This window comes from Sylvia atricapilla, chromosome 1 (genome assembly GCF_009819655.1).
Source record: "Sylvia atricapilla isolate bSylAtr1 chromosome 1, bSylAtr1.pri, whole genome shotgun sequence".
Lineage (NCBI taxonomy): Eukaryota > Metazoa > Chordata > Aves > Passeriformes > Sylviidae > Sylvia > Sylvia atricapilla.
The window spans coordinates 93,289,981-93,315,096 of record NC_089140.1 but is presented as its reverse complement, the minus strand read 5'-3'; the positions used below and the strand labels follow the sequence as shown (position 1 = coordinate 93,315,096).

At 39.2% G+C, this 25,116-nt stretch overlaps 1 protein-coding gene across 3 annotated transcripts in view; it reads right to left on the bottom strand.

Annotated features, from left to right (window-relative positions):
• MBP (myelin basic protein) overlaps positions 1-25,116 on the bottom strand; it is an 85,005-nt gene that overhangs the window by 35,686 nt on the left and 24,203 nt on the right. For all 3 annotated transcript variants that reach the window (XM_066328151.1, XM_066328159.1, XM_066328169.1), the window contains exon 2: positions 18,895-18,985. In XM_066328151.1, coding sequence (XP_066184248.1) covers positions 18,895-18,985 — 91 coding nt within the window. The remainder of the gene's footprint in view (positions 1-18,894; positions 18,986-25,116) is intronic.

The window sequence follows — 25,116 nt, the reverse complement described above, 5'->3', positions numbered from 1 at the left end:
AAAAAGTTAACTTACAGAGTGATTCACAATTAATTACTGCACACTTTGTATAGTCCTTAGAAGCTGCATGGGGCTAGCTAAATGATAATTACCATTGTCATCATTACAACTAACCAGCAGATAAAACTGCATCATTTTCAGCCATTATTCTTCCACTTGCACTGCAGGATAGATTTGCTACTTTTTAAAGATTATTTTGACTGGTATTCAAGTCAGGAGGAGCCACTTGCACTTATGTGAGTGGCAGGACACCCAGCCCAGCTCACAGGAACTTTAACATAATTGCGTGGATATACAACCTGTTTAGCAAAGATGTATGTCCAAGATAATCCAAAATAATGCATCTGTATACCTCTAAACCAGCACGGATTCACAGACAACTGAGACCTACTTAATGGAACAAATGACTAAGTTTTGTATCCTTTTGTTAGCACTATCCTGCTACACAAATCTACACAAATCTGATGTAATCAGCAAAAGCCAGCTTACCTGGTGACAGAACAAAGGCAGTTCCTTTAATAAATATAAACCCTTAACAAATTAATAAATGCCAGCAAAAGGCAAGGGTGGATGTACTGCAACACAGAGGCACCACAGCCCTGGGGTAACCTTCTGACAGTGAAGTTTCCCATGTGGCCATACACAGTTTCTGCAGCAACATCTACACAAACATGAGCATTAATAACTCGGAGGTACCAGCAGCATCAAGCCTGCAGAAGGGCTTGCTAACTAGATCAAATATGCTTTAAATGGTCCTCAGAAAAGGAAAGAACATGAAAATGGAATACATTTTAAAGGGTCTGTGATTCTATGAAAAATAAATTTATTCAGAGACTGTCTTTTCATGTTTTGCAACACAAAATAGATCAAACAAGGCTCTGCTTCTGAGAAACACAACATCCAGTAAATTCCATGGCACCTGAAGGCTGACTGGACAGATGCCAGTGATACCAGAGAAGCAATGTCTTCTCCTCCTCTACCGAAACACTGTTTGCCCTACACAATAGCTAAAAAGTGTTTTAAAAATGGCTGAGTGGAACGCTTTCACCTCTGACTAAGCATATGTGTTGGGGACTATGTGTTTCACATCCCCCTTACAGGAATTACACGGTATCATGATTCAGAACTAAGCTGATCAATTCCTGGAAAACATCCACTGTATTGTCAAAGCATTCCTTAGTCCTTCCTGCATCTATTTTACACAAAATCTATGTAACACAAAATCTCTAAGGAACTAAGAGGCAGCCTTAGCCATATTCCAAATGCCCTGAAAAAGTCCGTTCTTTTTGTTTGTTCATACCAGATGCATTCTAGTGGTACACCTGTGCCCATGCTATGTGTCAGGACGTGAATTCTGACATACTCAGTCATCCAGCCTCCTTGTTAAGGTTGGTTTCTTTCGTTTTTTTTTTACATGGGAACACAGATACAAAGGTGTGGAAGGGGAAAGTAAAGGGACTGTAAGCACATGAATACAGGAAACAAACAGGACCTAGCCCTAGGAGAGATGGAAAATGCTGCAGGGGTCCTGCAATTTAGAGGGCTCCTTTGTATCTTGTTATTCCTCAACTTTAAAAGAAAGGAGAAACAATTGTTTGTCTTAAAAGACGCACATATAAAATAAATCACTCACTGAGAAAGAATTCAAAAGTAAAGAAACAAATATTTAGATTCCAGGATCAGTTATGTGCTTAATCAGCCGAATTTTCAATCCCACTTAGGATGTGAACACTCCAGTACTGTATGTGTGCAAAACAGACCAACAAGCCAAATAATAAAAGCTTTCAACCCATGACCATGTGAAAGACTCATGCCATAACCTTCGGATCAAGATCCAGGTGCAGAAGAAGGAAACATCTTGTTCCCCTACCAGCAGAAGTATACTCTCCATACTGCACATTTCTTTTGCTTCCCTTGTTTTGCTGCCCCATGAAGGTGTAACAAATCAATTGTTCATGTCTTTTCTTTCAGCATACAAGGGAATGTGTTCACCCAGAGCAATTTAAAAATGAGTGGTCTCCAAAAGTGAAGCATTTTCATTTTGTAGTTACTGCCCCAAAATGCCTCCCTCTTTGAAGAAAGCTTTTGCAGCAAATTGCTTTTTAGGGCAAACATTGACCAGTTTCTAGGAAGACAAATTCAGCCTTGTCACTGCTATGACCAGGTTTTTTTTGGCAGTAAAGTCTAATGGAAATCAAAAGCAAACAAGCCAAATGTGTAGTCGCTCTACCTTGGAATTAGGCTTTGTTTGAAATGGGGTGGAGAGAGGAGGTGGCAATAAAGCAGTGGCTGTCAAATTCTGCTTTTGGACTATTCACTTCAAATCCAACAAACCAATCAAAACAGATTACAACGAGCTCAAAAGAAATGAAAAAGTAGAAGCAAAAATCAAATTAGTGCTTAGCCAAGTGGAACTGGATGTTACAGATGGCTGCTGTTTAAGAATATGCATCCATTTATCCATCTTGCTTGGCTGCCCCCAGTGAGTCCTTATAAAACACACACAGCTAGGGGCACCAAACTGGAAAGGTTTAGTGGTGTCAGTGTTTTGCCTGCCAGGTTAAAGCTCATATGAAGTCTGGCATCAGGTATTTTGACCTTCAATTCTTCCAAAAAAACCCCCCAAACCCTGTCCAAACTTCCAAATGCCAACAGTTGTTTTACACCTCAGAGCTCTCAGAACATGGTATTGACAGTGTTCATTACTAATGCTTGCATGGACCAGATTTTTCTAGTCCTTGCCTTCCATTTACAATTTTTCCTTTGAGACTGAGCTGCGAATGTGAAAATGCTTAAGGATATTCTGCAGAGCTCACCACTGTGCTTCACTTTCTTAATTACTTACAACACGCTCAAGTTATGATCTTTCTGGTAATTTTTACAGAGTATTGAAAATTCCCTTCAGGTATTTCAGAAATTCCACCCAAAACATGCAACTTGCCTGCTTAAGAATTTTATGTCGCTTATTGTTTTCTACCAGTTTTGTCCTCATAACAGAGAGGGTAACATGCTGTCAATATCTTGTGCACATTCTTCTGGCTTTTGTTTTGGTAGGCTGTTTTTTTTAAATCTGAAGCAAGATATTAATCCACAGTACTTAAAATACTTAAGAGAAAGGAAGAAAGTTCATCAGTAGATTTAGACATTCAAAATACTTGTCTCCATAAACAAAATCTCAGTGGGAGAGACCCTAAGGAAACTGGCTGTACTGAACACCCTCTGCAAGATAAATTAAATCCAGCTCAGCTTCCCCACCTTCCTGTTCTTCCTTGGAACCACAGTTATACAGCAATTTGTTGCCATCTAAATAACTACTTGCTTTTGGACTCATTGTCATATGTTTTCTGCTTCACCAGAAGAAAATAAGAGTGTGAAGGGAGAAATGGGTATGTCTTTTACTCAACGGGACTATCAAGTCAAGCGTCAAATTTATACGATCCCATTTCCAGCCTCTGGCCCTCTAACAATGCAAAATCTAACAAACTGTGTGTGCTTCCTAACTATAAGCAGCTCAAAGCCAACCATCACAGCCCATTCTACTGAAACAGGCTGAAAGCAGTAGGAAGAGCTGCTGAGATTCTAGACACAGTAATTGGTCATACATGAGATCTAGAGCTAAAACTGAAATTCATTCCCTTTCCTAAAAAGTACAGACAAACCTGAAGTTATAGATAAGTAGTACAAATACAAAAGTAAAAATAAGTTTCTGATGCTGGCAGTATCAAACTAATTAGCAGGGAGAAAAGGGGGAAGAAAAGAAACCCAACAACAATCCAGTTTAACTCTATGATGAGAATATAAATATTGCATTGAGGCCCAGTTCAGTAGCTGAGAACTAGCAATTTTTCTAAAGAGCATATGTTTTTTCCCCTGAGATTTTAATAAGTCATGGACACTGCACCAGCAAAAAATGCAAGCACCAGATCTTAATTTTAAACTAACACAGTTTATAATCTTCAACTTTTATTCTTCATCTAGAATGAAAAGGCAAGGTAATACGAACATCCCAGAGAAAACAAAACATGCAAATTTTTATTTATTCTACTGCTAACTGTGCAACACTTGTGTGTCATACAAATACTTGTTTGCACACTTGCACAAAATCAGAACACCTCAGCTTTGTTACTAGTTTTCAAATTCAAAGAAAATAAAAGACATCGTGTCATGGAATATATCTCAGTCTTGACTAAAATTTGTTATTACAGCAGAATGGCCTCAGCAGCCCCGAGCATTGCTATTATCCCAGGTCATCTCATCAGTATTCATTTGTGCAAGGCTGGAATATTCACTGGTATGTGGCTTGCAGTGTCCCACATTCAACATTTAAAAATCAAAAAGGGAAACATCTGAATTACTTCAAATTGACCTTTAGCATACGGGCCCTTATTCCCCCTTTTTTTTTTTTTTTTTTTTCTTATGATCAGGGATGCAAGAAGAGAGATAGATCAGCTACTATTGTTTAGAATGTTTGTGGGAACAGCCAGGTTCACATCAAGAAACTCACCAGGAGAACTTTGTGTGTTTGTTGGTAGAGAAGGTGCTAGAAAGTGGTGACCCCTGGCAGTAAAGGAAGACCACTAAGAGGAGAAGAGGATAAGGAAGAAAAGGGAGGAACCAGCCAGACGGAAGGATGCAAATGCAGCTAAAGAAGGTCTGGCAGAAAGAAATGGACCAACAAGGGAGGGAAGTAAATGTGGTGAGAAAAACACAGGGAAAAAAGACTGATGGTAAGCAAAAGCAGACAACAGCAGCGAAACAGTGTAGTCACACAGAAGGCAACAGTCACAGTAAAAAGGAAGACCACTGAGCTGGAGAAATGACCCAGAGAATAAGAAAAACACAGTCCATGGTACAGGTTCTGTTTACATCAGGAGGATTTTTAAACTGCTTTAAGGAAAAGCAGGAACACCAGACAAGAAATTGGAGAGGAGGCAGGGGGGAGGTATTAAAAAGAAAAACAACACACCACCAAACACAAAAGCACCGGGCAGGTTAAAACACAAAAAACCTCAAATATTTATTTCTGCAGCACCCTATTCCACTAAAACCAGGGATCTGGTAACAGAACAGGCTGCATTTCTCGACTGCCAAACTGGTTTAGTTTGAGATAGTAACAACAAGGTAACATAAACTCTGACTTTCCTCCTCAGAAAGAAATCATGGCAACCAGTGACCCTATTGTGCTTTGTTGCCGCATAATTGTTAAAGAAATGCTTTCCGATGCCCTGTGAGAGGGGGTACTATCTCGAAAGCTCAAAGGGATTGTTCATTTGATCACTAAGCACAGTGTTATTCCAACCACTCATGCATGCAGAGAATGCCTCTATTCTTATGTTCCCCTGAGAGTTGAGGTCATCTGAGATATGTTGGCTATCACATATAAAGGCTGAGGTTGAGCTGCTGGCAGGATGTTTTAAGCTAAGTATTTTCACAGACCTGGAACTTCTCTTCTGCTTTTTCGGACGAACTCACCAACCACTGGGCTAATTTAAAAGGTGTCAGGATACAAGCAATACTTTAGTTAAGAGTTCCAGGCTTGAGACCCTGTGTGCTGAATGGTGAAGCAGTTTCAATAATGACAAAACAGATACAGATGTGCTTCTGCTTCCAGGTCCCTCTGTCTCTCCCCAACGCCTCAGGCAGAAACCTAAAAGTGCTTTTGATCTAACGTTCTTAGCACAAGTAGATACTACACATATGAGGAAAAACAAAAACAAAAACAAAACCAACCCCCAAATCCCCAAACAAATCTCCCAAGAAACTACACTCCAAAATACGATGAAAATCCCTACACTCAAACCCTAAATACTAGGCTAAGAAGCTGCACACAAAGATAATGTAATTAGGAAATAAGATTATTCCATTCTGCCCTGTTCTGCAATCTCCCATACAAGATTTATTTCTTACCTCTTAAATTTTGTTTTATAATGTTTCATTCAAGTCACATCCTTGTGATGCACTTTAACGATTCTTGAATTGTTTTGTTGAAAAGATTAAGTTGTTTACCAGTAATCTCAAAAATGAGATGCTCAGCCTCTTACCCACAGGTGTGTTAATTAAAAAAAAAAAAAAAAAAAAAAAAAAAAAAAAAAAAAAAAAAAACCCCACCAAATAACAAATCAAACCACCTCTGATTCACACCACTTTAGCACAAGCAGCATACAGGCAAGAACTCCAATTGGTACTATGTGCTGAAATCTACAGAAAATTACACACTTTCCAACTTACACTTCAGAGAGACAAGGAAATTGCCTATGCATCTCCACTGTGTGCACATTACTGTTCTCTGAATTAACACACAGACCAGCCTAGGAATTAAACAGATGATTGTACAGAGCATGAAACGACATAAATATGCCTTATCAAATTCCTCCCCCTAATCCAAGCTGAAATTTCATCTTCCCCCCCTATGGAAGACACAGCTTACTAGCACGGTTCCTTATTTTTGTGTATAAATAATATCCTTAAAATACATGCACTGTTGCAACCACAACGTTGTAAGGAGATCTGAAATGTTATAAAGCCCTACACTTAATGCAAATTAACTGCAAATATCAGAAAGACGTGACCTCATTAGCAATTCTACAAAGAAGAAATGTTAGGATATTTCACTCAGATGAAAATGTCACTATTTGCACAGTGACAACTTTCCAGTATTCTGAGAACCTCCAGATCCCTTTTCATTCTCTAATTAAAACAGCAATTAAACAACTAAATAAAAACAGCAGAAGTATCAAGTATTAATATACTTTCTCAATGAAAATGAATCAGCTAAATTAGAGGGGTTATATTTTTATTTAAATCAGGATATTTGAACTGTGAATCTTGCCTTCAAAAATACATGTCTTTATGTTGCAGTGTTGCATCACAATTATGTCAACACAAGCAGGCTAATAGAGATGGAGGAGAAAATGCTCTAAATTCCAAATAGCTCCCTATGTCAAGCTATCTTATATTCTGACTTGTCCCAAAATTCATTCCTGATAAGGAATATGGTTATAATACTCTGAAAAGACACAGGGAGTTGACTAGAAAAGCCAGGTATTTGAACATGCCAGTAGTGGTTGGGTGTCACAATGACTAGCCAAAGTAGGGTGTGCTTTTAAATAACACGCTGATTTCAAGACATTCACTTCTGTTTTCTCAAGGGGCCGGCTCCACAGCTTTCTTTTTCTTATTTTCTTTTTCAATGGAATCTTCAAATTAATTTGCAAGAACATTTCAGTCTCAGAAATCCTCTAATGAGAAAAGCTAAAATGGGTCTTTTTACATGAGAACTAAGAAAATACAGTAGAAAAGGCCTCAAATTTTCACCACAGGAGACATTTTTAATCAGCACATACATTAAACAAAAATAACCCGTGGGTGGCAAACGAGTAACTCAGAAACTAGAAGGATATTTGTCCCTCCTCATAATTATTCAAAAATGAACAATAAATTACAAGTCAATATAAAAGGATTGTTGGGCTGAAGAGAGGAATAATTTAAATGCAGCAACTAGCAGAGCTGTACTGCCACAGGTGTGACATTGCAGCTGTAACCCTGGTCAAGGGCAGCAACACTATTTGGAGAGGCTGCTAATGAAGTACACATCCACAGAGAATAATTGTGGTGTTGAGATTCTGCTACTGAGCTTACCCTAAGAGAACACGTTTTATCGTGAAACTGCAGTTAGTGTGCAAAATCTAGAGCCAATTTGGTTCTTGTCTTAACAGCTAAGAGCAAAATCCTGCTTGGTGTAAAAGCAGTCTGACTGGCAAGGAAATACCTACTCTCAGAAATGGGAACCAGCAGTAACAGGTGCAGAGCATTTTTGTTACGGTCTAATGTTTATAGATCTGCAGGCTCAGTGAGGTCCCAGACCTCGACTGGGGGCTCCTGAAGGATGAATAGTGGCTGAAATAATGCTGGGAGTGAGTCTGCATTTGGATTATGGTACTTTAGTAACAGAGGAAAAATACCTCCTGTGTCCCATGAAAATAATGAGAGCAGCTGAAGAGGAAAAAGAAGCATGAATGCATTTAGAAGTCTTAACTCCCAGGCTTCTCACTTTCAGAAAATTCCTCAGTTTAATTTCACTGATAACTCCAATCCACATCCTGAAAACAGGCCACTAAATATAAATTACTGCAATCAGGTGAGCACTGATTTTAAAACAGATGCCCAATTTATTGCTGCTGAAGTCACATCTCTCTGCTGGAGCCTGGGAGAATTTATCACGGAGCGGTGACAAACAATTATTTTGCCAAATCTTCTGATTCTCGCAATAAGTCCAGTCCACCAAAACACCTCAGTCAAAAATTTGGAGAGTATTTCTATGTGTTAAAACATGTTCCTAATTCTGCTGAAATCTAGTAAAGTTCCTCTATCAATTCTAACTTATTATTCTCCCTCTGTAGGCCACGCAGCTCATGATGATGTTGGCCAGCCACTGATCCCTCAAAGCAAGGGTAGAAAAGGAAAAGAGAAGCTCTCCTTTTTCAGGGGTGATAAAAGTGTGTGAGTTTGGGTTTTATTTCAAGCATGAATCCTGAATCAATTTTGCCTTCAGATCTTCATATCAGAATTCTATATTCTGAAAAAGACCATTAAAATTATTTAAAGAATTTTTTGCAAATAAATCAAAATAAATACATTTTCAGAATTTGTATTTAATGTTGACTGGGGCACTCAGGCTTGTTGTATAATTGGAATCCACACATCTATTGCCTAGTTTGTAATAGATTTCCTATGTTGACAAATGCAGAAGGAATGTGATACTACAGCAAAAAAAATCTGGAGACCAAATAAGAGGATCATGTGGTCATTTTAAGGATGGCCAGTTTATACACAAGATTGATCACGATACACAAAATAAAGGACAGCCTGAAAGTAAGTATTAGGGAACAGAATAACACTACTGCCTGCTCCTGCCATAGCCTTACCTTAAAAAAATGACACCTGCACATTTTAGATCTGATGATTAGCTGAAGCCAAAGGTGGCAAATTTTACCATGTCTATAGCTAATCCTGCTAAAAAAGGCTTTCCAAAAAAATTCAGTTCACTCCTGGCAATAAATGTCGAAACGGCAACTAAAACTTGGCCCATCCATTTCAGAATAAAATTATCTCTTGTTTGACTTTGGGCTGCAAGACATTGGTAGACCAGAAAATGGAAACAGCTGCCTACCTGAAGCTGCCCCATGGCACACTCAATGCCTGATGTGAAAGGTGAAGAAAGACAGCTACCTCAAGCCTGCTGGCTGAGCTGATGACTTCAGGTACCACAGATCAGCATCTTCCTCGGTAGAAACTCAGGCATAACCATAACTGTGGTAGGAACTCAGGCACAGCCTCTGTATGGCTCTGTTCAATTCAGCAGAGTTGCTGTGCTGAAGAAGCAGGAGGTCCCATCAAGGTAAACAGAGTCACCACATCCTGATAAACATTCAGGGAAGTAGGCTTATTTCAAAGAAGGAATCATTTGTCAAATGCCAAGTATTTATCTTAGAAGCATCAATATTTCCATTTTGTCTCCACTGAGTCCAGTGAAATGAAGTCTATTTATTGTAACATAACAAAGTGGCTTAGTTAAGCATCCAAAACCTACCATCACTTTTGTTTCAGGAGCCCATTCATTCACTTTTCCACAAGCAAAGTTTAAAAGAAAATCCTATTACAGATATTTCAGAACAGAAATAAGAACTGTGAATTTATCTGTAGACTGTTTCTATTGAAGTAATTTGAGATAAACATATTTAGATTTTTTTTTTGCAGTCCATGCATGTGTTTAAACAACTGAGTTTAGTCTTTAGATTTTTACTGCAGCAGATTAATATGATGCATAGCAGGAATTTTCAGATACTACAGCAAGAACCACCAAAAAGGACAAAATAAAAAAAAATCAAAATGAATGACAGCTACTAGATATCACTCAAACTAATTTAAGGTTGCTGTTTTGATGGAAATACTTGTATCCAGTACAAAAATGGTTCCTCCTAATGAAGTATGACTATTAAAAGGACTAGAGAAGGCCAAGCTTTTCACTGGCAACAGGGAAGGGAAGCATAGGGAAGGCTCTAGAGAGGGAGCCTGCTCTGATCAGCACTGGAAATAAAGAGCAGCATTATCATGGCTGTTCTCTGCTCCTTGCAAGGCTTGTGAGCGACTGCAGTCTTGTCGCCACCAGGATGTTTCTGTACAAGTACCAGTGTGTGCACACCAGTAAATACTAGTCCTTTTCACTTCTATTTTCCTCATCAAAAATGGATTATCCCAGATGTGAATTTCTGCTCTGTTCCTCCTTGTCAGCACTTAAAGGGCCACTGTCCCACCCCTAAAACTTCACTGTTGCACAAGCGCTGCCGAGCTATGTATTTGAAGGAGTTAAGACAAACCACAGTCAGCCTTCTCCAACAAATGCGTAACAGAAAGCCACAGCTTCAAGTAAGGATTGGATTTCCTGCCTGACATGGTGCTGGAGCCCTGGAGTTTCACAGAGCTCCAGGGTATGGGAGTGCCAAGGGGAAACTGACAGATGCCAAGTCCTGCAAATTTTCATTCACTCATTCAAATGCTCTGTATTCCTCCTTGCTTTCCCTCTCCACCACCATCATGTTCATTTTCATTCTTGTGGACACAGCTGCCAATGCCATACATGAGGTGAAGCACAATTTAGATTTATCAGCATAGGAAAGAAAATATTTTGTCAGGGTCATGACCAAAACAGCATGCATGGGATGTTTACAATTGCTGTCATTTTCCATTTTCATAACCCTTTCACAGTGGGTTTTCTGCTGCTTGGCTCTCCTTCCAGAGCTCCACCCATCACACACCCAAGCTGATGCTTTTGCAGAACTGCTGCTGGACAAGAGGATGCAGCTACAGTGGCTTTCTCCTTGCCCTCCCATACTCTTTAGTCATCAACCTGAACTGAAGAAAATCCACAGGTTTTTCCACACTTCAGCCCAACCCTTTAATACTGGAAGGACAAGTCACTGGATTTTTGATTTTTGAAGCTCAATTCACTATATCTCTAGTTTTGGCAAAGTCAATAGAGCTAATTACAGTATCATGAGTGAACATAACTTACAGGTGGGTGTGAGTGGGAAGCATCATTAAGAAAACCAACCCAGAATTTCTTAGGCCCACCAGATCCTGGCGAGGAATTGGAATTTCGCCCACACAACAGCACACTGGATGAGAAGCATCAACTTAGCATTGACATACTATATTTATGAGGGCAAGATGTTTACCCTTTTTCCCCTTGGTTTTTGTCTTCTGCAGATAAGAAAAAAATCTGGTTTTGGGTGTCTTTCATGATGTGTGGTATGGGCAGCCTAATGGAGGCCAGACACACAACCAGAGGTCCAGACCATCAGCAAAGTGTTTCTAACCAGGGTAACTGACTGGTTAAAGTCCAAATAGAATCCACTGTTTTAGTACAATTTCTGCAACAGGACATTATTCTGACTCAAATCAGCTATTAAGCATTTTATCTAGAAATTACATAACAAAAATCCATAGTTTGCATTATGCAGGAAGCCCAAGTTGATGGCTTTTGTATATTTTTTTTTTTAAAGACAGAGAAGTATTATCAATCTTAGCTGCTGTTTTCATATTCTCCCAATGTATGATACAAAAACTCCTTCTAGTTCTCTTCTAGCCACCACACTAAAAAGTGAGTCATGTTGTAATTAAAGTTTAATGACAACATCTGTTTCAGCTAACCCGACAGAAGAGTGGCTGGCTCACAGAGGAGCATTCTGCTTCTTTATTCACTCAAACCAGAACTGAGTGGTTATTCACCCTTAACAAAATTGGAAATGGGACAACAGCAACATTTCAACTCCTTTTCCCAAAATAAGGATCTTTCAGAAGCACTTTTAATTCATTTACAGATAAAATCCTGCCTTAACCCAGCGGGATGGTACATAAGAATCAGTGACAGAGAACACTAAGGACTTCTGTGCACACAGAATACTCTCTTGGGCTGCAGCCTGCTAACAGGACAAAGATGACAAAATACACTGGGAAAGGAGTCATTTGCTTCATGGCTAGCTAATTAGCCAAAAGCCTTGTATCACCACCCAGCAACATGTGACATTAGACCACCCTTGGCCATCCTCACTTTTACATTCGGATACAATGCTTGCTCTGGATAACAATAGGATGGTAAATGCCTATTGTGCTTCCCACCATCTTGCATACAGACTCATTCTTACTGAATAAACAAGGGGGGAAAAAATCACCAGCTCCTGTACATTGTATAGCAAGCATTAAAATAACGAATAAGTAATTTATTGTTTATGCGCTGATTAATTATAGCAAGCACAGCCCACCACTGCTAAAAATACAGCAGGCATCACTGTCTCAGCTCCATGCCTATGCTAACAACCCAAGTAACAAATCCAGTCCCTATGATATTAAAAAAAAAAAAACAGACTTCTATAATGGATGTCACTTGCATGTGGTACACACAAGAAAAAAAAAGAGAAATTGTACCAATTCAGAGTTGTTAAAACACTCTTAAGTGTTTGTGTACTAATGTTGCAGCAAACATGGCATGCCAAAAGTAATCTTAAAGATTTAGATGATGCTACTGTAAAACACTACATTAATTAATTAGTGGCCTATTAACTAATTAGATGTCCAAGAGCTACCATTACTGTTTAAAGCATTAGATTGCTGCCAGGAAATAAATAATGTTTGAATGCTACTCTTAAGTAAAGAAAAACTATAAAAATGAACCACAACCAAACCAACCACAGAACTAATACAGAAGTTGCAAATATCTATGCTTTATAAAAACCTTCAAACTTTAAAATAACAAAAAATCCTACCCGCTGGCCAGCTGCTGGCTCTGGACCCCCACAGGTCTCTTTCACCACAGCACTTCTCCAGCATTCAGCTTCACTTGTCCATATGTAAAAACGACATGCAGTTTGCAAAACCACTTTATGATTTGTAAGACATGTAAATTCAGCCCTTTCCCTAAAAACAAAAGATCTGCAGGTGGGCATAAAATACCACACCAAAAAGGGAAAGGTGTGAGCCATACCTCTGAGACCAAACAACTTGCTCAAAAAATAGCAAGCAGGCTTTTTTATTAAAATGTAAATCTATTCTTTCCACCTCCAAAAGCTAATCCAGGGTAGCTGCTGTAATTTTGATAAACCAGTGGTCTTTGGATGGAAGCAGACAGGCCAAGTCTTGCAAGAAACTAGGAAAAGGAACGAAGGTTAAGGAAACTGGAACTACATGGATAGCTGGAAAACCAGAATCATTACTCAGCTTATAAAGAAAACCGACAGGACACTGAGTTCTCCCATTTGCCTCTCAGGCAAGAGGAAATAACTGCACCACAGTAATAACACCTATTTTAGGACCATTTGCTGTCTCACCAGATTGATTTTTTTTTGTGTAAGCTTGCCATTATTTTGCATTAAAGTAATAGCTTGTGTTCCACAATTGATCGTGTTTACAATGAAAGAAGCTTCCCAGTAAGGTCACTGAACTGCAGTAACCCTCAGCTTTTAGCCAGCTCCTGACAGGACTGCATCACCTCCTGATAAGAGCCTTGTGCCTTCCAGCTCCTCCCTTCACATTCTGCCTCCTCCCTTTTTAAAGCAAGAATCAAAAAGCAAAAACAGGTACAAGAAAAGAGTGACGTCCATACAGACGTAACATAATATAATTTACATTCCCAACGTTTTAAGTATATTCTGTAAGACTAGAATACAAATTCTCTCATTTTCTAAGACAAACTTTGTAAGCCATCAATAAATCTTCAGCTAAGAAAACAAAAAACCAAAAACCCACAACCAAAAAACCCGAACTGATGTTCAATACACAGCATCCAAAAATTCCTGTGTTTGGATGCAGTGAGACCATGTTAAGGAAGACCCACAGTGAGCGTGACTGCATCTGTCAAACCACTACAGAAGGAAAGTCTCATGGAGAGAGAAGTGCTTCATCCTGCGTGGGTTTACCCCACAGGACATTCTGTGTGGGAACACAGTAGCAGGCATCAGCATAAGAATCGGGGTGAGTAAGGGTCACCATGGAATTGTGCTGAATGTACATTTTCTTGCTGTCTCTCTGAGCTCTGCACACAAAAAGATACCTCAGGACGTACCCAGTACTGCAACTTGAAACAGCAGAAGGGCAGATGGTGCTGAAAAAGCTCCACAATAGGATCTCTCCTTTTAGAGGGGAAAAAGAAGTGTTCATTTTGCCTCTTTTTAGTAAAGAAACCCAAAGAATAAACCAAAAACCAAAACCAACCAAACAAAAAACCCCCACTGACAACAAATAACCAAAGCACAAAACCCCACCACCAAACCCAAAGAACAAAAACCCAACACCTCACAGTACAACTCCAGGCACACAGCATGAATCCCTGGAAAACTTTTAGCCAGAAGAAAAACGACCACATCCAGATACAATTTTAGACCTGATCTACCAGATAAAAAAGGAAACCTTCCAGTTTGAAAAGGTAAAGTCTTACTCTGTCTTCCCAAGGAAGATGATTTTTACCATGAGCGTGGTAAAACGCTGGAGCAGGTTACCCATAGAGGTGGTGGATGCCCCATCCCTAAAAACAGTCAAGGTGATGTCAGACAGGGTTCTGAGCAACCCAATTTAGTTGAAGGCATACCTGCCCATGGCAGGATGTTAGGACTAGATGGCCTTCAAAGGTCCCTTCCAAACTCAAAATATTTTATCAGGAAAAGTTAGCACACTTTGACTTTCACTGCTGTCAGAAAGGGGATTACACAATATACAACAGTTCCCCCTACAAAAAGATTTTGTGTGTAATTTTGTACTAATTCAACCCTATGGGAAAAAATATAAAGTATGATTAAAAATCTGCATTTATGATTTTACAGGTTAATATAATAGGGGTTGCACCAAAGAAACGAAGGTCCAATCCTTCCAGAATCAGAATGACAGGCAGTTTTCCCCCCTGCTTCTGCCTGACTGTTGTAGAGTAGCATTGGATCAAATAAACTTCTGAAAATATTCTCTGGAAGTAAGGCTCGGAGTCCCCTCCTGACCCATTTCTTTAAACACATAGCACCATAGCCAGCAATGTCCTCCTCTTCTTGGAGTGAGATGTAATTCATAACCCTTTTCTGACTACATCCTGGTTGCAATAGAGACCATGTTGACTACGTGCAAGTTCAACAGAAGTTTGTAGCGAGCAAGACATTCTAGCTGCACATCACAGATGCATATTCAGTATATATCAGACAACAGAACTCTGTTGGCTGCCACAAGAAAATCCTTTCAAAGGGCAAACAAAACTAACTCTTGTCAATTCAGAATTTCATAGTTGCAAATGCCATCAGTGTGATGTCTTTTCTCTCCCAATACCCTTAGCCTTCTGCTCTGTTTCTCCACTCCATCCTCCTGTATAAAAAGTTCATTGCGTTTGAGAATTAGCTCTCTAGAACATAAGACACACCTGACCTGTTTTGTTTCATAAAGCAGCCAGTACAATGTGGCTTCATCGTTGGCAATGTCATTTAATCTATCCTCCAGCCTAAAAATAAATATTAAAGTGAAATGCAGAAAAGCCTTCTGGAATGGTAATTCCCAAATGTAACCCATAGAGAGAAGAACATCAGGAAAATCAAGACATTTATATGTGTTCACAAGTGTCCCTTGACAGTAGTGGATCAAACCTTGCTTGAATGTACAAAGAATGCTACCAGGTCTAGCAGACTTGAAAGAGAACCCCCACACTTGGCTCCTTACCATCGTGATACTTTCAATTAATAATAATGTGCTTGCCTCCAAAACTGGACCCAGCTGCAGAAACCACAATTACTCTGAAAGGAAGTATTTTCAAAAAAACCCTGCCGAATTCAAATGGAACAGTTCATCAGGTATCTTCTGTATAACAATCCTGAGCAACTGCATCTTTTTCCATGCTGTCCACAGCAGAGAAAGTCCCCTTATCGTGAAAAGTCATTTTTGTCACCTGGTCCAAGCCAACACTAACGCTGGAGAGTGAGGAGACAAGCACAAATGGAGAGATTCCTGTCTCCTTCGCTGAGGAGCCTTGGATTTGGCAGTCCCAGGCGCCCTGGTGGCTGCCGGGGGCTGGCAGCTGCTGCCACCGGGTGGCTCAGCGACGAGGGACAGCGACAGCGGTGTTGGGGACACGGCCACTCCCAGCGCCGGCAGCGGGACAGGGAAGGCAGGCGGCTCCCAAGGGCGCTCAGAGGCTGCTCAGGCTCCTCTGCCACCTTTCTGTAGGGGGTGGCATTGCCCAGAGAAAGCTGGGGGAAGGAATTCCTGAGGAAATAAGTAAGTCACTAGGGATAGTGATCTCCATGAAAACGGAAGGCTGAGCTGCACCCGCTCAAAGAGACTGGAGGCTGTTAAAAATTCTTCAGAAGAGGGATTCTAGTCAAAGCTGGAGCTATAAATTAACCAACTATTGGCGCATACTTGATGCTCGATATAATTAGCATCACTGGGGAAAAGGAAAGAAGAAAGAAATGAGGGATAGCTTGAAATAAATCAAGCCAGAGGGAGAATAGCTGAGCAGGGTCTGTAATCATTTAAGTCACAGAACAACAAATAACTCACCAAGGGAAAACTTCAAGCTTATCCTTTATCCCTATAAGATGTAAGAGTATTTTGTCCAGAACTGCAGGGAAAGGCATATACAGCAGTCATTCTCAAGACAACATGAAACTTGTGTCTGTCAAAATATTCTCCCAGATTCTTACTACAGTGGTTTCATTTGCACCTTCAGTCCACTTTGATTTCCTCACTTAACCAGGGTAAAAGAAGATTACAGAAGATTGCACCATACTTTCTCTTTTTTTATCCTCCTTTTGACCTAATCTTAAAAAACAAAAAAACAAAAAAAAACCCACACCCAAAAAAACCCAAAAAAACAAAAAAAAACACCCAAAAAACCCCCCACACCAACCCAGACTGTCATTTGCAAAGTGGTAGGAGGGTTGATATAAGATACTGTAGTCTGACTGGTTTGGGAGTTGGAAAGAAATTTTCCTTGTTGTCTCGAGTTATCAAAGGCTGATCAGTGTCTTATGTTAGATAACCAGCTCAGTTCACAGATTTGGAACATAGAAATACTTAGCAGTTTGTTAGTAAATCATTACCTTTAAAGATCACATAGGACACTGCATGTTGATTTTCCTCAATTAGTTAAAGAATTTGTTGATCCAGGGTATGGATCACAGAATGGTGAGTTTAAACCTACCAACAGTGAATTTCATGCTTAATTCCCATCTTTAAACTCACAATTCCCACATGGACCACAGGCTTGACTACCTACTAGGTTAACTCACTGGTACATGAGAGTCATGATCAAAATATACAGAAGGTTTAAATGCCTGAGATTTTGCTGGTAGAAAGAGGCAGCTGGAGATCTTGCTTTCCTGTCTCCGCCCTTCTCACAGAGAGAAAACAAGAGATCTGCACTAAGAAAGGACACAGTCAGAGATGCACATTACACTGTGCTATGGGGCTCTATAACCAGTAATACTGGATCTACTGCAAATAACTGGCAGAGCAAATGGAGAGGAAATGAGGTAATAGCCTCAGCAGCCACCTGATTTAGTTGCAAGCTAGTTCTAAAGTCCACTTGTGGATTCATCAGATACTGGCACTGTATGATCAGTGTTGGAAATATTCATGCCAGGAAATCAGATTCATGTGCCAATCACACTATATTATCTCACTGAGAAAAGATGATTTTAAACAAAACCAGTTTAAATGGTTTCCATATATAGTAAGAAGACTAATTATTAATTATTCATGCTCCATTCCTTTTGTACCTTGAAAGAAAAAAAAAAAATCCTTACTGTATTCAAAAATATTTCACTCACCCAAAAGTTTTCAAGCTAGTCAGCCTTAGTAACATCCACATGATCAGCCTTACCCTAACCTCTCCTGCATTAATATTAAACTACTGGTTCTTTATTTGAGTTCCCTTAGCATAAAATCAACCTAAAGTTGTAATAATAAGGTTTCCCTTATCAGGAGAAGGTTCTTCACCCAGCAAGTGGTGGGGCACTAGAACGGGCTCTGCAGGGAAGTGCTCACAGTATTTGGTGCTCACAAAACCAAGCCTGACAGAGTTCCAAAAATGTCTACACAATAATCTTAGGCACGTGCTGTGATTTTTGGGGAGTTCTGTGCAAGCCCAGGAGTTGGACTCAATGTTCCTGATGGGCTCCTTCCAACTCAGCATATTATATGATTCTATGATTTCCTGTCTGTTTTCCAAAACTCAGTGCAGAAGAAAAGGTCAAATGTGACTTTCAGATCAAATAATAAAAATATCAGCAAGACCTATATGGAGAGCAGGGAAGGGATTCATAGAAAAATACCAAGAGAAGCTCATTTAAAATCGCGGCCTCCAAGAATTCTCAAAGGTCATCCAGTCTATCCTTCTGGCACAAGATGATTACATCAGTTTAGACAGTTACTTGTCTAACCTGTTTTTCAAGGCCTGCAATGATGAATCTGCACACTTTCCAGATGATGTATCACAAAGCTTTAGTATTTGTTTCTGTATTGCCCTTCCTGACATTTTATCACATCTTTCTTTCTGCAGTTATAAGAATTCACTGCTTATCCTCTCCATTATGGAAGGAGAGAAGTTTATTTTCCCTTACTGAATAAACCTTTCATTTTGCTGAATATTTGGATTCAATCTTTCTTCTCCTCAGAGATGATTTGTTTTAGACTCTGATCCCTCTTTGTTTTCTTCTTGGTCCTTTCCTCCATCTTTCCAGGTCTCTGTGGGACTGCACAGCCTGCACACAAATGCTGTGCATCAACACTGAGTAGATCACTACGTCTTTGTGGGAATTCCCTTCGAACTTACACATCAAATAACATTTTCCACTTCTCAAAGTAACTCACCAAATACTTCATTATCCTCTGATGACTGCTGTGTTAGTCTGGCTGCTTTCGGACTCTCCTTAGCTGCTTCCTCCACCTTGGTTTCAGCATTCTGTAAAACAAACATTGACTGAGATTAGTCCTTCTTTTACAGCTCTCAAATAGAAACACTTCAAACTTCTTTATTAAATTCTTAATGAATACAGGTGGTTTTATTATTTGTTATCTTTGCTACACATATGTGGTTTTGCAAAATATTAAGGAAAAATACTCTCAGAAAACCTTGATTATTTTTTTTGGAGTCTGTTTTAATCTGACTAGACTATGTAAATTTGAGTTAGAAAAGACATTTAAACAAGAGAGAGATCTTAAATCATAACAGATTTGTAAGTTTCCACCTTTCCTCCTCATATTTAATTTTATTTTTATTGACATATTCCATGTTGACTTAGTGAACCAAGAGATCAGAAGATAGTATACAAGTATTTCTCCTTATACAGCAAAGGCAAGTGAGATAGAGCTTCAAGTTCTTTAACCAGTTCATGTATTTGACTGTTTAAAGCACAAGGACTTATCTATTTCTGAAAGAAGTCTGCCAATTAGCTACCTGGTGTTAGACTGGGCCCAGAGATAAATCAACAGCCAGAAGTTAAAACATTTCATTCCCTAGCTAGGGAAGCCTGAGGAAAACATAAGCTGTGAAACATTGAGTTTTAAATATTTACATTGCTACTAAAGAAAAAAATGACTCATTTAAAAAGTGTTTTACTTTAGTACTCAAGAGAAACATATACAGAAGCTTACAGCAATGCAGACAGTAAACTGCATATGCAGTCAGCTGTTGAATGATGGATATGATATGACTGATACAATATTAAATATTACTGGAAAGAGTTGACTAACAGTTGAGGAAGAAATAAAAGAGAAATGCTGTATGCCTATGGGTTTTAAAGGATACATATTGCTCTATTCAAGTACGTGCTCATTTGGAAGACTTTGTATGATGTTTTGAGAAATACAATTTTTAAACTCTGACATATATTTTAAAAGGCTGCTATAGAATCTGTTTATGAAAAATTACCATCTCTTCTCTCAGAAACATAGCACACTTCCAAATTTCTCCTGTTTTCCCTTATTAATAACAACAAGAAAGGTGACAGAAAACAACCAGATTAAGTCTGTTAACCTCCCTATAGAACAGAGGAGTGCAAACTTAAGGCACATAACCTTAAGAGACTTTGAAGCAAGACAGCAAGAATTTTTAGAAAGAAATGAAAAATAGACTTAGCATGTCTACTGGTGACACTATGGTGTCCTGAAGCAGGATGGACATGCAAAAGTGAAAGGATTCTGCACTCCCTGAAGGCATCAACCTGGGGGTGTCCCATGCAGAAAACCCATCAGCTCAGTACCTCTCAGAGCTGAGGAGGAAAGTCAGTTTTCACAGATGCTCACCTCAGTCTGGCTTAACTAGTGTCCCTTAGGAAAATGGAGGGACCCAGTAGCGGCTGTATAGGGAGATAACTTGCTTTGGGTAAATAACTTCATGATCAACACAGTTAAGTTTAGTTCTTTGCCCAGACATACAATCTGTTAGTTGTCCAGCCACACAGTTTGCAATGCTGTCCACTTGGACAAGGGACATATGCTAAGGAGGTCTGTGCTGGCTGACAGAATCACCTGCATTTAGAGGCCACTGATTCTATTGGACTCAGGTTCTCCATCCTATTTTAGTTGCTCTGTAGTGAGCAGCAAATGAACTGTATCTTTGCTGTACAGAGAGATGGAGAACAGCAGTCAACTCTGAAAAAAAGCACAGGAGGACATCTGCTACAGCAGGGTAAGTCAATCCCAGAGGCAAAGGAAAACACTAAAAATTGTGTCATCGTGGATGAGACAAAATTAATACATCGAGATGATCAAAAGTTGAGGGCTTTCCCAAATGAAGGGGACAGCTGAACTGATGAGAGCTATTGCTCTAGGCTTGGTACAGATGGTGCTTGTAAGCTCCATCCTTAATTGTATTTCATCATATTTAGCGTATGGTAAAGCTGGTGGTACAGGAGAAGGATTTCTGCTCTTTATGCTCTTGTTCCTCTTGGGAAACAGCTGAAAGTCTGTAACCTGCTGCAAGGCACCAAGAGCAGCAGCCACAAAACACTATCCAGCAGACACTCAGCTGTGTCTGTGAAATGTGTTGTCACTCCAAGCTCTTACCAGGGAGATGCTTGCATGCCTTACTTTGAAAACAGGGTTTTGGCAGTCTCAGGGAAGTTAGAAAGACTGAACCCTGAGACATTTTGGTTTGACTTAAATCACTGGAAAGAACTGCACAGCAGCTGTGCTGTCTGCTCCCTGCATAAGGCACAATGTTGTGGACAGATGCCAGATCCAAGATGTTGACAGCAATGTTGTGTGATGTATCAGCATAAAACATGACAGTGTATGCTTGGATATAATTCTGCTTGTCATGCCTTCTTAACCAAAATGCAAACTTTCAAAAGACTCCTTTTACTGTATTTTTTGTATGGAAGAATCTACTCAACACATTATTGTTGGCATATATAATACTTGTATTACCAATACCAATATGAGACAGCAATGATCCAGATGTTCCAAACCAAACTGTATTGGAAAAAAGTCAAGACTTGGTCAGTTGATTTATTCTAGGGTCCTAAAAAATTTTAAGTGTCTCTGTCCTTGCAATCAATGAAGAGAAAAAGTGAAAACACATGTCTTTATACTGCCTGAGCTGTGCCAGAAGAGATTCTTTACCAACAGTTATAGTGTGCTCTAGTCAGGCTATAAATAAAGGCCCTTTGTACATAACAGAGTAAACATAATCCTACCTAGCTCTTTCATATTGAGTGCTCAATACAATTGCAGAAGTGATGAGGAAAATAAATTTGCTTTACAGTATCAGTTCCCAGAAGAGTAGATAATATCTGATTTTAGCATGAAATGAATATTATATAGGCCTAAAATCACAAAAATCTGTCTCCCCTAAAAAGCATCTCCTTGACTACTCCTGTTCCAAAATACTATAAAATACCTAAGGAGCAAGCCAGCAGCTACTGCATCATAATGGCTGGTGACAGACTAGAACTACTATTATTTCATAAAGCAGTTTCAAAATGAGATGTGCATATACACTGCAGCTCTATCTACGTATGTACGTATACAGCTGCTCTTGGTTCAGACCTGATAAAAATCAGAACTGCATTATAATCTGCCTCGCTTTTATAAGATATTTTTGGCCCAACTTTCCACTGTAGCTGTCCCCTGGCACCTCATGACTCACTTCACCTGTTTTCCCATTATCTACCATATGCACATCACAGTGTCCATATTACACAACATTTTAAATCTTTGATAGGCAAATATAAAAATAACTAGCAGCTATCAAAATATTTGCAACAAATTAACAGCAATATCAAAAATGTTATATATACACCCATTATAAGAGGCTACCTTTTTTATTGCCATCAGTGCCTACTCAGATGATCTCTACTTACATGGGAAATATTAAGAAATCCTGAGTTACAACGAGCTGTATTCTGCAGGTACTACAGTATCAGGCCAGGTTAAAAGCGCAGTGAGGCATATTACATTTAGAGAAGAAGCTAAGTCCTTGAGGAATCATAAGCCTTGGAAATGGAAAGTTGTATTCCAGAGTATTCAAGCCAGCTTTTTAACTATGTTGCCATATTTGCATACTAGTTAGGAAAGGGCTTGTTTGTTTTCCTTTAACCACAAAGCTGTTACTCAACGACTTCATTTTTTAAGTGATAAAACCACACAGAAAAGTTATAACTTCTCATCAGAGATTAAATGGTTTTTCAAGAAGTGTTATATCTCAATGACAATTTAAGAAATCCAGCGTGAAACACAGATTCATACTGTCTGTGCTTTCATTCCTGCCTTTTACAATCTACTGCCTTTTCTTATTATATATATTTAGCTAGTACGTTAAGCTCCATTCCAATGGCACGAACTAAAATTTCCTTTCTTTTCAGAAAAGTGTCACATGGGCATCAAAAGCTGCAGCAGGACAACACACACTGAGTGCACCAGGTGCTGCTTTGGCAGCACAGACATTTCTCCTATTGCTTGTTTCATTCATTCGTGTCCTCAGCACGTTACCTTCCCTTCACAAAACCCAGCAGCACTGAGGGCATGGTTAAACACTTGATTCTTCCCCTATGCTACATACACAAAACTAAGATAAACAACAGGCACCACCTCAGAAGACAGACAAGCGTTTCTAATGGATAAAATCAGATTTGACTGGCAATAAATCTTCATTTCAAAATAACAACAACAACAACAACGAGTAAATTGTTTCAGGCTATAACAATCTGTATAATCTAAACCATATCCATAGCAGTAGATCATATTGCTCCAGACTCAGCTGAAGAATTCTGCAAAACATTCTTGACTTTCCACTTCTGCAATGATATTCCCCTGAACTCTACCATGCAAGGCTACCTTTCATTTAATATTCCTAAAATGTATGTATGATATTCAGGCTACGGTATACCTTCAGGACAATCTATTCATTCTCTCTTCTCAGAGATAACTAATTTTCCACAGAGTTCCACGGGGAAACAGTAAGAAAATTCTTTAAAACTTGAATATGTGCTACTTCAAAATTGTGACAGTAACAAGATTGAGAGACAAGTATCAGTAAGTTTGTCAAATGCATGGACCTTTCTCTAAATACCAAATACTGCTGCAATGAGCAGGGCATGATGCAAGCCAATCTTAAGAATCATAATTTTCTAGCAATTTTTGTATTCTGCATCCCCATGCTAAGTTTTAACAATGTTGCTTTCACAAAAGCTGGAAAATTTCCTTGTTAGTTCATATCAAGAGACCTCAATCAGTATCGGAATTTTTTAGCTCCTGTTTATTGAGAGGCATTTTTACACATACAGCTTAACACAGTCAAACAGATGAGATGCTATGGACAACACTTATTAGCAGCAGGAATTCATGGAATGGCAGCTGGCCCTCTTCAGGTGAGCAGAGATCTCCTGGACCTGCATTAACAAGTATGTTCAAACATATTCTTGAACTCAACCATTAATTCTTCTTAAATGTGCAGATTTCCCAAACACCTTTACATTGACACAGAAACTCACACACACACTGGCAGGCACCAGGCCTCTTACACTGAGGGTGAATAGTCAATTTTAAGTCTCATACTGGCAGATTTGTACTCCTCAAATAAGACTACTGCCATCATTTAGAACAGGGTTATGCCAGACTGATGCTGGGCTCGTGCTATCTATACAGTCCCAAGCTCTTGAAAGCATTCCAGGAAATCCACACCAGTTTGTTCATTAGTCCCCACAAGCCAAGAAAAGGATGAAAATTTTATCATTAATTTTCAGTTAAATAAAATAACTCCTTTAAACATCAAGCAAACCACAATCATTATCTCCAGCTTTCCACTACGCCTTGTTTTCTCAGTTCAATTTTCGTTTCTACAGATTTCTTACAGGCAGTTTCTAAAATACAAGACTCACAATACCCTTTACTTCACAGATTCTACAAAATTCTGTATGTAACTATTTTTTCATTCTCATGCATGTGTCAAAATCTTATTTAAGGTAAAAGAAAGGAAAAAAAAAATGTTGGTGATGGAAAAAGAGAGGGCTAGAGTTTCCAAGGACAGTTTTCTGTTCCCCTCATCTTCAACAGCACAGTGCTACTGCTGCTGTCACAAAAGGAGACTTTCAAAAGAAGTTGCAAACAAAAGAATTCTCATCACTAACCCCCAAGGCAGACCAAGGCACTTTGAAAAAGGTCTGAGATGCCTCAAACACATTATTCAGGTCTGTGAAGAAACTAATTCAGTCTATTTTGAGACTTTTAAATACCGAGGGGTTGAAGTATAAAACACTGAATTCCAACTCAAAAATTTGCTATATTCCATATTACAGTTCCATGCTATTTTGATATGTGCTTCCCTTCTTTTATGGAAGGTGTTATAAAACTACTTCTGTTTTTCTGTTGCGGAAAAGTTTCACAATTTTCACAGGATATTCTGAGCTGAAAGGGACTCACTAGGACCACTGAGTCCAAGTCAAGCCACTGGCCCATACTGGGATTGGACCCACGACTTCGGTGTTATCAGCACTCTGCTCTGTGTTCCTACAAACTGGGTTAATACAGAGAATATCTCACCTTTAAATGTTCCTGACCTGAAACTGAGGTTTCTTCAGCTCAGAATGTAAC